At 42.6% G+C, this 13577-nt stretch overlaps 1 protein-coding gene across 3 annotated transcripts in view; it reads left to right on the forward strand.

Moving 5' to 3' along the window:
- Positions 1-13423, forward strand: part of AKAP8L (A-kinase anchoring protein 8 like) — a 30544-nt gene extending 17121 nt beyond the window's left edge. Inside the window, exons 13-14 of one of the 3 annotated variants that reach the window (XM_012758347.3) lie at positions 12867-12962; positions 13047-13423. In XM_012758347.3, coding sequence (XP_012613801.2) covers positions 12867-12962; positions 13047-13352 — 402 coding nt within the window. In that variant the 3' untranslated portion in view covers positions 13353-13423. Of the gene's footprint in view, positions 1-4625; positions 5102-11461; positions 11638-12866; positions 12963-13046 lie in introns of those variants that run through there. The other 2 variants (XM_076001489.1, XM_012758350.3) reach the window with 2 other exon arrangements.
- The last annotated feature ends 154 nt before the right edge of the window (positions 13424-13577 follow it).

The raw sequence follows: 13577 nt of genomic DNA on the forward strand, positions 1-13577 counted from the left end.
GGCGGATTGCTAGAAGTCAGGAGTTCGAAACCAGCCTGAGCAAGAGTGAGACCCTGGCTCTACTATAAAGAAATTAATTGGCCGACAAATATATATAGAAAAAATTAGCCGGGCATGGTGGCGCATGCCTGTTGTCCCAGCTACTCGGGAGGCTGAGGCAGTAGGATTGCTTGAGCCCAAGAGTTGAGGTTGCTGTGAGAGAGGCTGACGCCACAGCACTCACTCTAGCATGGGCAACAAAGTGAGACCCTGTCTCAAAAAAAAAAAAAAAAAAAAAAAAAAAAAACTTCTGGGAAATTCAGGGGAAATGAGTGATAAGGCTGGGCGCAGTGGCTCATGCCTATAATCTTAGCACTCTGGGAGGCCAAGGCAGGTGGAGTGTTTGAGCTCAGGAGTTTGAGACCAGCTTGAACAAGAGCGAGACCCCGTCTCTACTAAAAATAGAAAGAAATTAGCTGGACAACTAAAAATATACATAGAAAAACTTAGCCGGGCATGGTGGCACATGCCTGTAGTCCCAGCTACTCTGGAGGCTGAGGCAGGAGGATCGCTTGAGCCCAGGAGTTGGAGGTTGCTGTGAGCTAGGCTGACACCACGGCACTCAAGCCCGGGCAACAGAGTGAGACTCTGTCTCCAAAAAAAAAGAGTGATAGCAAAATATAAACTCAAAATTGATCCTAAAATAAGTAAAAAAAGAAAAAGCCATAACAACTTGTAAAAACCATAGAGGGGTTTTGAAGGGTGATGAAAGATACTTAGAAGGCACCACAAGTAGTTGGTTTATAGAGATTATTTTAATAAAATTTGAGTACTATACTTTCTGGGTTTTTTTTGTTTGTTTGTTTGTTTTGAGATGAGTCTTGCTATTGTGCCTAGGCTGGGCTCGAACTCAGTTTTCCCACTAAACCCTCCTGAGTAGCTGGGATTGCAGGTGCAGGCCACTGCACCCAGCTAATGATTATTGCTTTTGGCAACAGCTTAACTGAACTGTAATTCACACACTTGCGATTCACTCATCATGGGTGTGCAGTTCAGTAGTTTTTAGTGTTTTCAGAGGTCTGCAGCCATCTCCACAATCAGTTGTAGCACATTTTCATCACCTCAAAAAGAATGTGTATCATTTAGCTCTCACCACCCCACCACTCTTTCCCCCAGCCTCAGGCAACTACTGAATCTGTCTCTATATGTTTGCTTATTATGGACATTTCATATAAATGGGAATCACATAGTAAATGGAATAAATGTGTGGTCTTCTGTGATTGGCTTCTTTCACTGAGCATGATGTGTTCAAGGTTCATCCACATTGTAGCATGTGTCAGAACTTCATTCCTTCGTGTGGCCTTTTATTCCATTGTATAGATATACCACCTTTTGTTCATCTGTTTTAGCATTTGGGTTGTTTTCTACTTTGGCTATTTTGAATGATGCTCTTAGGCACATATGTGTGCAGTTTTTAACTTCTTGAGGTGTTGCCAGACTGTTTTTGAAAGTGGCTGCACCATTTTACATTTCTGCCAGCAATGTATGAGTGTTCTAATTTGCCCACATCTTCGTCAACACTTGTTATTGTCTGACTTTGATCTAGTCATCCTAGAAGGTAGGAAGTGGTGTATCATTGTGGTTTTCATTTGCATGTCCCTGGTGACCGACTAATGGCATCTTTTCATGAGCTTCTTTTTGCCATCTGTATATCTTTGGAGAAATGTCTATTCAAGTTCTTTGCCTATTTTTAAATTGTGTTGTATTTTTCAGTTGCTAGAGTTCTTTACATATTCTATTAATAGATACAAGTCCCTTATTTGATATGATTTGCAAATGTTTCCTCCCATTCCGTGGGTTTTCACCTTCTTAATGTATCCTTTGCCGCATAATAGTTTAATTTTGATTAAATCCAATTTAATCTGTTTTTCCTTTATTGCTTATACTTTGGGTGTCATAACCAAGAATCCATTGATTCTTGGTCACAAGATTTACCCCATGTTTTCTTCTAAGAGTTTTATGGTTTTAGGTTTTGATGTTAGGTCTTTTTTTTTTTTTTTTCCTTTGACTCTGTTGCCTGGGCTAGAGTGCTATGGTGTCAGCCTAGCTCACAGCAACCTCAAATTCCTGGTCTCAAGCAATCCTCCTGCCTCAGCCTCCCAGGCGTGCACCACCATGGCTGACTAATTTTTTCTATTTTTAGCAGAGATGGGGTCTCACTCTTGCTCAGGCTGCTCTTGAACTCCTCACCTCAAGTGATCCTCCCATCTTGGGAGATTACAGGTGTGAGCTACCACACCCAGCCTACAGTGAGGTCTTTGTTCAATTTGAGTTAATCTTTTTTTATGCTGTGAGATAAGGATCTAACTGCATCCTTTTGCATGTGGAAATTCAGTTGTCCAAGCACCATTTGCGAGGGGAAGGAAAAGGACTATTTATCCCCGATTGAATGATCTTGGCACCCTTGTTGAAAATCAGTTGACTATAGCTACAGGGATTTATTTCTGGACTCTGAATTCTGTTCAGTTCTATATATCTGTCTTTATATCTATCCTTATGCCAGGTGCTATTGTAGCTTTGTAATAAGATTTGAAATCAGGAAGTGCAAGTCCTTCAACTTTGTTTGTCTTTTTCAAGATTGTTTTGGTTATTCTGTGTCTCTTGAGTTTCCCTGTGAGTTTTAGGATCAACCTGTCAGTTTCTCTAAAGAAGCCAGCTGGTATTCTGATAGGATTGTGGTCAATGTCTAGATCAGTAAGTATTTTATTCTTGTTGATATTATTATACATGGAATTTTCTTAATATTTTTGGATTGTCCTTTGCATGTGTATAAAAATAGTATTTTTTTTTTTAATTTTGTAGACAGGATCTTGCTATGTTGCCTAGGCTGACCTCAAACTCCTGGCCTCAAGTGATCCTTCCACCTTGGCCTCCCAAAGTGCTGAGATTATAAGTGTGAGCTACTGTGCCCAGCCTAAAAATACTATTCTTTTTGTATATTGATACTATGTCCTATAACTTTACTCTGAACCATTAGTTTTTAATGATTTTAATAATATTTAAACTAATGTTTATTCTGTTTTTTAGTGGATTTCTTAGGATTCTCTATATATAGTATCAGTCATCTCAAATTGAGTAAGTTTTTCTTCTTTCCAATCTGTATGCCTTTTATTTCTTTTTCTTACCTAATTGCCCTGGCTAGAACTTCCAGTACAGTACTGATTAGAAGTGGTGAGTGCATGTCCTTGTCTTGTTTTTGATCTTATAGGGAAAAGCATTAGTCTTTCACCATTAAGTATGATGTTAGCTGCAGGTTTTTCTTAGGTGCACTTGTTTGGGTTGAGGAAGTTCCCTTGTATTCCTATTTTGTTGAGTGTTTTTATCCTAAAAAAACTGTTGGATTTAGTCAAAAGCTTTTTCTGAATCTATTAAGATGATTGTAGTTTGTGTAGTTTATATAGTTTGTATTTTTATTGTATTGGCATTATATATTATGTTAATTGATTTTTGGATATCAGACCACCCTTGTATCCCTTTATTCTACTTGGTCATAATATATATATTTATATGTTTAGATTGCTTTTATATCTTTATTCATAAGAGATACTGGTCTATAGTTTTTTGTGTGATATCTTTCGTTTTGGTATCAGGGTAATATAGGCCTTAAAGAATGAGTTAGGAAGTTTTTCTTCTTCTTTGGATTTTTTGGAAAAGTTTGTCAAGTACTAGTATTAATTTTCTAAGTGGTAGGTAGAATTTACCTGTGAAGCCACCTGGGCTTGGGCTTTTCTTTGTAAGTAACTTATTTATTACTAATTCAATCTCTAATTGTTGTAGTGTATTCAGATTTTTCAGTTTTTTTGAGTCCGTTTTAGTAGTTTGTGTCTTTCTAGAAATTTGCTCATTTTGTCCAAGTTACCTAATTTATTGGCATCTAGTTGTTCACAGTATTCCTTTATAGTCCTTTTTATTTCTGTAAGGTAGGTAGTGTTGTCCCCTCTTTAATATTTGCTTCTAGTAATTCGAGTCAAGTAAGTCAGACTCCTGAGTAGCTGGGACTACGTATGTGTGCAGCCACAAACGGCTTCTCTTTCAGAGTGCAGGCATGGCTGGGTGAGGTGGTGTTCACCCGGAGTCAGAGACAAAAGGAGTACTTGAGGCCAACCTGGGCAACATAGTGAGATCTTGTCTCCAAAAAAAATAAAATAAAATAAATGTAGGTAGTTATAGCTATATGTTTTTCTCTGAGTATTGCTTTTCCTGCATTCCACAAATTTTGTTGTTTAATTATATATTATTTTTGAATTTTCCAGATTCTTTCTGTTCCTGATTTCTAGTCTTATTCCATTTGGTTGGAAAACATACATTGTATTATTTCAGTCCTTTTCAATTTATTAAGATTTGTTTTATAGCCTAGCATATGGTCTATCCTAGAGAATAGTGCTTGCTCACTTGACAAGAACATATATTCTGCTATTATTTGATGGAGTGTTCTATAAATCTGTCTTATGCCTAGTTGGTTTGTGATGTTCAGGCCTTTTATTGTTGATCTTCTGTCAAATTGTTCTATACATTACTAAAAGTGGAATATTGAAATCTCTAATTCTTTTCTTTTCTTTTTTCTTTTTTCTTTTTTTTTTTGACAGAGTCTCGCTCTGTTGCCTGGGCTATACTGCAGTGGTGTCGTCATAGCTCACTGCAACCTCAAACTCCTGGTCTCATGCGATCCTCCTGCCTCAGCCTTCTGAATAGCTAGGAATACAGGCACATGTTACCAAGCCCAGCTAATTTTTTAAATTTTTTGTAGAGATGGGGGTCTCGCTGTGTTGCCCCAGATTGGTCTTGAAATTCCGAATTTAAGCAATCCTCCTACCTTGGCCTCCCAAAGTGCTGAGATTACAGGTTTGAGCCACTGGGCTGGACCAGGTCTTATCTTTTATACTTATTAACTTCTCAAAATCTGCTTCAGATATAACTTGATTCCAATGAGATTAACTTGCCCCTGTGTGTAACTTTGTGTACATAGGTTTTTGTGGTGTTACTGTTATACATATTACATTTGTATATGTTAAAAACCCATAATACTCTTCAACCCCCCACTGGTAAATTTGACTGGCTTTAAAAAGAAAAAACAGACCCATAATACATTGTTGCAATTATTAGTCTTTATGATTTTATGTCTCTCTCTCTCTCTCTTTTTTTTTTTTTTTTTTGGCAGAGCTGCATAGATCTGACATTTTTTGTCTTTCAGAGAAGCTGAGGGGCTGGTCCGATGGTAGTGGGTTATCAGAACTTATTAAAATTAGTGTCACTAAAGTTGGTATACAACTACCACAGCTAAATTTGACTAGCTTTACAAAAAATAAACCTAGGGAAGAAAGGAAAACAATTGCATATTTCTAGCTATTGTTATTGTTAGTCTTCCTAATTCCCACTTCTGTTTCTCCTAGTTTGTTCCTGTAGATTCAAATTACCATCTGTAGTTAATTCCTTAGCCCAATATAGCTTTGCATCTGTACCTTCTTTTGCTGTTACTGGCAACAATATTACATTTCTGTATGTTATAGGCCAAACAACCGAGATTTTATATACACACACAAATACACACAGTTTTATACAATTGGTGTTTTGAATGAGTTGAGAAAAAAGGAAAAAATATGTGTTTGTAGTATGTTTTATAATTACATAGTTACCTTTCCTGTTCTTTTTGTGTGGATTTGCATCACTGTCTGAAGTACTTGCTTTCAGCCTGAAGAAAGGTCTGCCAGCAGCAAATCTCTCAGTTTTTATCTATCTCAGAATATCTATTTTGCCTTCATTTTGAAAGCTAGCTTTATTGGGCATAAGATTCTTGCTGACAGTTTTTGCCCCCTCCCCTTTGAGCCTTTTAAATATGACACCCTGCTGCCTCCCGTTGCTGATGAGAAGTCTGCTTGTAGGGGTTCCCTTGTAGGTGATGATTTGTTTTTCTTTCAAGCATGAAAGATTTTGTGCTTTCAAGATAGAGTTTTGGCTTTTTAATTATATGTCTTTGTGGATCTTTGTGTTTTTTCCCCTTGGAGTTCCGTTGAGCTTTTTTGATGTGTAAAGTTTTTTAAAAAATCATCAGACATGGGAAGCTTCCAGACATTATTTCTTTTTTTTTTTTTTTTTTTTTTTTTTTTTTTTTTTTGAGACAGAGTCTCCCTCTGTTGTCCAGGCTAGAGTGAGTGCCTTGGCATCAGCCTGGCTCACAGCAACCTCAAACTCCTGGGCTCAAGCAATCCTGCTGCCTCAGCTCCCCGAGTAGCTGGGACTGCAGGCATGTGCCACCATGCCCGGCTAATTTTTTCTATAAGTTGGCCAATTAATTTCTTTCTATTTATAGTAGAGACGGGGTCTCCGCTCTTGCTCAGGCTGGTTTCAAACTCCTGACCTCAAGCGATCCACCCGCCTCAGCCTCCCAGAGTGCTAGGATGACAGGGGTGAGCCACCTCGCCAGCCCAGCCATTATTTCTTCAAGTTTTTTTCCTGCTCCTTTCTTTTTCTTCTCTTCTGGTGTTCTCATTAAGCATATGTTGGATCACTTAATGGTGTGTCATGATTTGTCTGAGACTGTATTCTTTTTTTCCTCTGTGTTCTTCAGATTGTGTTAATCTCTATTGATCTACTAATTCTTCAATTCAAATCTGTTGAGCCCTTCTAGTGAATTTTGCATTTCAGTTATTGTACTTTTTAGCTCCAAGATTTATATTTTCTTTTTATTATAATTTCTATCTCTGTTTAATGAGACAGTGTTGTTATACCTTTTACTTCTTCGAGCATTTAGTTCTTTAAACATATTTATAATTGCTATATTGAAGTCTTTGTTAAAGCTGACATTGGTCACTGTCCCAGGCAGTTTCTGTTAATCAGCTGTGTTTTTTTCCTGTGTGAGGGTCAGAGTTTTCTTTGGATGTCTCAATTTTTTGTTAGAAACTAGATGTCTTAGAACAGTGGTCCCCAACCATTTGGCACCATTTTGACCAGTTTCATGGAAGACAATTTTTCCACGGACCAGAGTCAGGGCAGTTTTGGTATGATTCAAACACATTTATTGTGCAGTGAAACCTTTCTGCTAATGATTGTATTTGCAACGGCTCCCCAGCGTGAGCACACCAGCACCAGTACCCCTGCCTCAGCTCCACCTCAGATCATCAGGCAGTATATTCTGGTAAGGCGTGCGCAACCTAGATCCCTCACGTGTGCAGTTTACAGTAGGGTCCGTGCTCCTGTGAGACGCTACTGCAGCTGATGATCTGACAGGAGCCGGAGCTTATACAGTGATGCCGGCAATGGGGAGCAGCTGTCAATACAGAGGAATCTTCACTGGCTCTCCCACCGCTCGCCTCCTGCTGTGTGGCCTGGCCCCTAATAGGCCAGGAACCGGACTGGTCCACTGGTCCACGGCCCAGGGTTAGAGACTGCAGTCTTAGAAAATATGTTGTGGCTCAGGGTACTTAGGGTACTGGTCTGTCCCTCCCTGACCCAGGGTCTTGCCTGTTTGTTTAGTGACTAGCCAGATTCTTTTAGTGACGCCTCTTTTGTCTCACACAGCGTGAAGCGCTGATGTTGAGCCTTGGCCAGGGAAGCCAGGGGCATGTGCACAGTCACCCTGGGATGACAGTGGTTTTGGCGGGACTCTCTCTGATCCCAGAACACACTCAGCTGTTAAACTCCACTAATTGCTGGCTGACTGCTCTATTGTTTTCAACAATGTCTTGGGGCATAAATTGTTTGCCAGTCTGATCCAATTAAATTTGGGCTACTTTACAGGGGATGGTTTTGAGGTTATTCTCTGAGATTTATTCTGAACCCAGGGATGCAGTCTTGGTTGTTTTACTGGTTCTCTCTGGTAATTTAGCTGACCTGTGGTTTAGCTTGTATCACTATCTGATCTATCTGTCTCCTTTTAATTTCTTTTCTCCACACCCTCCATTGTTTTGGGAGAGTATTTTTGGTTTGTTTTTTTGAGACAGAACCTCTCTCTGTTGCACGGGCTAGAGTGCCATGGCTTCAGCCTCGCTCACAGCAACCTCAGACTCCTGAGCTCAAGTAATCCTGCCTCAGCCTCCTGAGTAGCTGGGACTACAGGCATACGCCACCATGGCTGGCTCATTTTTTCTATTTTTGTTGCCCGCCTAGTTTCTATTTTTAGACAGGATCTTGCTCTTGTTGAGGCTGGTCTTCAACTTCTAACCTCAAGCGATCCTCCCGCCTTGGCCTCCCAGCCTGCTAGGATTACAGGCGTGAGCCACCACGCCTGTGGGAGAGTCTTTAATCTCAATTCCCTATACTCTTACAAATGAAGTCAATTCCTTTGAGAAAAGATTTGGGAGCTCACTCTTTTTTTTTTTTTTTGAGACAGTCTCACTTTGTTGCCAAGGCTAGAGTGAGTGCCGTGGCGTCAGCCTCGCTCACAGCAACCTCCAACTCCTGGGCTCAAGCGATCCTCCTGCCTCAGCCTCCCAAGCAGCTGGGACTACAGGCATGTGCCACCATGCCCGGCTCATTTTTTTCTATATATATTAGTTGGCCAATTAATTTCTTTCTATTTATAGTGGAGCTCTTGCTCAGGCTGGTTTCAAACTCCTGACTTCTAGCCCGCCTCGGCCTCCCAGAGTGTTGGGATTACAGGCGTGAGCCACCGCGCCCGGCTGGAGCTCACTCTTTTAAGACCCAGCTCTATCACTGGGCAAAATCTCTGAGCCAGAGCTGTAGGGATGGGACAGTGGAGGGCTTCACTTAGAGTGACTCTGCTACTTTAGGAGAGAAGAACCGGGAGGTGCGGTGGGCTATAGCCTCACTGTTGCTTTGCCTCTCCTGGCATGGGACTTCCATTTATAAACAAGCCAGAGCCCAGGGCTCTGTGGGCCCCAGGATTCTTTGTTTGCCATGCCCAAGGCCAAGCTTCCATTCCATGTGTGGGGGCTGGTTAGGAGACATGAGCCATTACCTCTTAGCTGTACTTGCTGAGAACTTAGCCTCAGCAGCAGGTAGGTGGGGGCAGGGTAAGAAACGCTGACATCCTGCTCTTCCTGGAAAGATGCTGTAGCCCTCTGCTGAGAGCTGGGTGGAGTGGGCAGGCCCGTCATCTTGGCTATACCACCTTGAGCGGAGTTTCCATCACCCTGAGCTGGATGAGGCAGGGAGGCAACAAGTCATGTTTCAAACACCACGACTCTCGTTTTTCTTTTGGGTTTTAGTAACTTTTCCTCATTAAATATTTCTTCATTCACCATATATCCTTCAAAACATTTCCAGAGACTTAAATGCTTATTTTTTTTTTTTTTTTTTTAGTTTCACTAGGTAGTGGGTCCATGCTGAAAGGTGCTGGTGTCCCCCTCCCCAACCCAGGATCTTGTTACTATATTTGCTTGTCTATTTGATTAGTGACTGCCATGCTAGAAATCTATCGTCTCTAATATTTAGAAAGCCTTTTTAGCCTTAATTCCAAAAATCTGATAAAGATTACGTAGATTCGTTTATTATTAAAGATATAAGGCCAGGTATGGTGGTTCACGCCTGCAATCCCAGCACTTCCGGAGGTGAGCCAAGGTGGGAGGGTTGCTTGAGGTCAGGAGTTTGAGACCAACCTAAGTAACAGTGAGATCCTGTCTCTACAAAAGAGTAAAAAATATTAGCTGGGTGTGGTGGCATGCACCTGTAGTCCAAGCTACTCAGGAGGTTGAGGCAGGAAGATTGCTTGAGCCCAGGAATTCAAGGTTACAGTGAGCTCTGATCATTCCACTATACTCCAGCCTGGGCAAGAGAAAGACATAAAACTGCTAAATAAAATATTAGTAATTATCAATCTAGAAGTGATTCATATGTATAGTTGTAAGTGGGGCTTGTTTCTGGAATGCAAGGATGGTTCGATAAGAAATCTAATTTTGGGCTGGGCATGGTGGCTCACTCCTGTAATCCTAGAACTCTGGGAGGCCGAGGTGGGTGGATCGCTCAAGGTCAGGAGTTACAGAGCAGCCTGAGCAAGGGCGAGACCCTGTCTCTACTAAAAATAGAAAGAAATTAATTGGCCAACTAAAAACATATAGAAAAAATTAGCCCAGCGTGGTGGCGCTTGCCTGTAGTCCCAGCTACTGGGGAGGTTGAGGCAGGAGGATCGCTTGAGGCCAGGAATTTGAGGTTGCTGTGAGCTAGCCTGACGCCATGGCACTCACTCTAGCCTGGGCAACAGAGTGAGACTCTGTCTCAAAAAAAAAAAAAAAAAAAAAAGGAAATCTAATTCTGCTTTTGACCAGGTGGTGCGGTAGCTCATGCCTGTGTTCCCAGTGAGCTATGAGCTTGCTACTCACTACACTCCAGGCTTGGTAACAGAGCAAATCCATATTTAACACACCCACAAAGAAATCTAGCTACATATTATTGGTATAAAATACTGTATATAAACACTGTCTTTATGTGCAAATGTGGTTATGTTCTTAAAAAGCTGAATGATTCCAGCAAAATTCTCCTAGAATTAATAGAATAATATTAAAGTTTTATAATACATTATAGAATTAAGTCTAACAGTAGCCAAGAAGATTATACAAAGGGCAGTAGTACTGAGGTTCAGGGACTTGCTTCAGCAGATATTAAAACTTAAGACAAAGCCACTGTATTTAAAAACAAAGAAGTCATATTGACACTGTAATAAAACAGTGGAACCAGAATAGAGAGTCTACCAAAAGATCCCAGTATGTTTCAGAACTTAATATTTGTTAAAGTTGGTACATACAGATCCCTTATCTGAAATGTTAGGACCAGATGTTTCTGAATTAATTTTTGGGTTTCAGAAAGACATTATGTTAAAAATACTGACCTCTCCAGCAGGATCTGGGAAAATGCCTGGTTATTGAATCAATCATTCTTCAAGTGACTTGCATAAGTAGGGTAAATTAAAATGGCATACAAATGTAATTGTCATTTCATTTTTTGCCACAAAATGAGTTTTTGGGGAAAACGTTAGTTTTCTAGAGCCTTTTGGATTTCAGATTTATAGATAAGGGATTATAGAGGTATATGCTGATTTAGTAGGAAAATAGTGGTTTATTTGATAAATTTCTGGAAAGTTAGACCCTCTGCCTCAATACCATAAACAGGTTGAGTATCCCTCATCTGAAAGTCTGAATTTTGGATTTTTGGAGTAGGGCTGCCCAGCTGGTAAGTATAATGTAAATATTCCAAAATGCGAAATCCAAAACGCTTCTGCTCCCAAGCATGGTGGATACCAAATCTCAATCTGTATTAAATTGTAGAAATTTTAAATGTGAAAAATCAAGATTTGAAAATATTTAGAAGAGTGTTTACCTTGAGCAAGCCAGGAAACCCAAAGGCCAGAAAGGAGTTGACCTCATAGAAACACTAGGCACGCAGCCCCGTCTACATGCCAGAGTGCTAGAGTCGCTGGTGGGCAGGGAGTGCCAAGGGAGGCAGCACACATTCTTTTCTCTTTCATCCACAGTAGAAACACCCAGCAGTGTGAGAACAGCCAGTGTTCTTGGGCAGGCAAGAGGACCATTCATTGATTTAATGCAGGTGGAGGAAGCATGACTTGCAAACTTTTTGCTGAGTAATTGGGCACTATCACCTTGGGGAACCTGTCTGGTTAGAATTAAAAACACTGACATGGAAACATAAGCGTATTCTGGTGGTGGTTGGTTATTGTTGCGAAAATCTGGAAACAATGTAAACGTGCCTCAGTTGGTAGAATGTGCGGTGTATCCATCTGGGCATCTGTAGGGGAGGATAATGTGTTGGCAAGTGAGAAAGAGTTGCTGAGGAACGGGTCTGTAGTAGTGTCTTAATTGTGTATCTTTAACTTAGCATGCATGAGGTCTTTTAATACTTTCCCCCAGTCATAGAAAAAAACGTGTAAAGAAATAAATGAAGGCAGAGGAAAGAGCCAGTGAGATGGCTTTCAGAAACATGCAAATACAGTTGGCTGGGGCTCAGTAGGGTTCCTGGCAATGGGCTCTCCCACCTCAGCAAAAATAGCTTTGTCATCCTCTCTCTGCTTAAGGTTTTATAATGACGAACGTGAGATTTGCCTGTACTCCACCACTGAGCAAGTGACCCAGCATGTTGGTGTAAATCCTTCCAGCCAAAATGGCTCTAGAACACTACACAGCCCGCCCCATCACATACCTTTCTTACTGTGCCAGTAGAGAGATGAGTCTGATTTTAAGGGGTTGCTTGGTGTTCTTTTGAATGTACGATTTATTTAACCACTTCTCCACTGAAGAGCATTTAGGTGCTTTCCTGTTTTTCACCACTACAAGCAGTGTGCATGTATATTTCCAATTCTTAAATTTGGGATAAGTTCTGGGAAGGAATTAGATAGATTTTTATTCTTGATAACATTCTATCAAACTTTCTAAAAAGTATGTAAACAGTTGACCCACCAAGCAGAGAAGTGTCTCTTCAGCCTTGCTTTACTGAGAATAATTCTTCATCCTTGGAACCCTATGGGTTAAAAGGACACATATCATTTAATCATACTGTGAGACATTTGCATTCCTACTTTTAGACCTTCCTGCTGACTGCAAAGTGCCCTTTGCTTGTTGGGGCAGCTGGCTCCTTGCACACTTGGCACTTGGTAGGTTCTTAATGTGTTCGGTTTGTAGTTTTTATGTAAGCAAACCGGATTTCTGCAGTACAGCCGTCAGGATAACAGATCTGTATTTTTAATCAATCACATACAGTAAGTATGGTGTGGAAGGATAGGGCATTCGGACAAGAATCAGATCAGGTTGTGGTTCCATTCGTTGGCCCGCAGGTATGGGGGTCCCCTTTGATCTGGCGGGGTGGGGGTGGGGGCTTGCAGGGCACCCCAGCAGCCTCTCCAGCCCCTTCTGCCCTGTCCGCAGCTCATGATGGAGCAGTCCAAGAAGTCCTCGCTCATGGTGGCCCGCAGTATCCTCAACAACAAGCTCATCAGCAAGAAGCTCGAACGCTACCTGAAGGTGAGGTGCAGGCCCCAGCCATGCCCGTCCCCAGCCTCATCCCGCACGGAACCCCACTTTCAGTGTCCACCTCCCTTCCCGCAGGGCGAGAACCCTTTCACCGACAGCCCGGAGGAGGAGAAGGAGCAGGAGGAGGCGGAGGGCGGCGCCCTGGACGAGGGAGTGCAGGCCGAAGCGGCAGGCGTCGCGGAGGGTGCGGAGGGCGCGCCGGCGCAGCCCCCAGTCCCCCCAGAGCCGGCCCCCGGGGCCATGTCGCCACCGCCGCCGCCCCCGGAGGAGGAGGAGGATGCCGTGCCCCTGCTGGGAGGGGCGCTTCAGCGCCAGATCCGCGGCATCCCGGGCCTGGACGTGGAGGACGACGACGAGGAGGGCGGCGGGGGCGCTCCGTGACTCGGGCCGGGGGCGGGCGGGGCCCGTGTGGCGGAGGCTGGACGCCGAGCTTAATAAAGTTCTTCCCACCCTCCTCGGTAGCCAGTCGGTGTGCGGCGCGGGCGGGGCGGCCGGGAGCCGGGGAGGGGTGCGGCGCGCCTGCGCACGGGCGGGCGGGCTGGGCCCTGGGCGCCGGGCTCGGCCGCGGCGCTCGAGACGCTGCGGACGCCACTCTGCGCGAGAAGG

Source organism: Microcebus murinus, chromosome 4, assembly GCF_040939455.1.
Source record: "Microcebus murinus isolate Inina chromosome 4, M.murinus_Inina_mat1.0, whole genome shotgun sequence".
In the NCBI taxonomy this organism is placed as follows: domain Eukaryota; kingdom Metazoa; phylum Chordata; class Mammalia; order Primates; family Cheirogaleidae; genus Microcebus; species Microcebus murinus.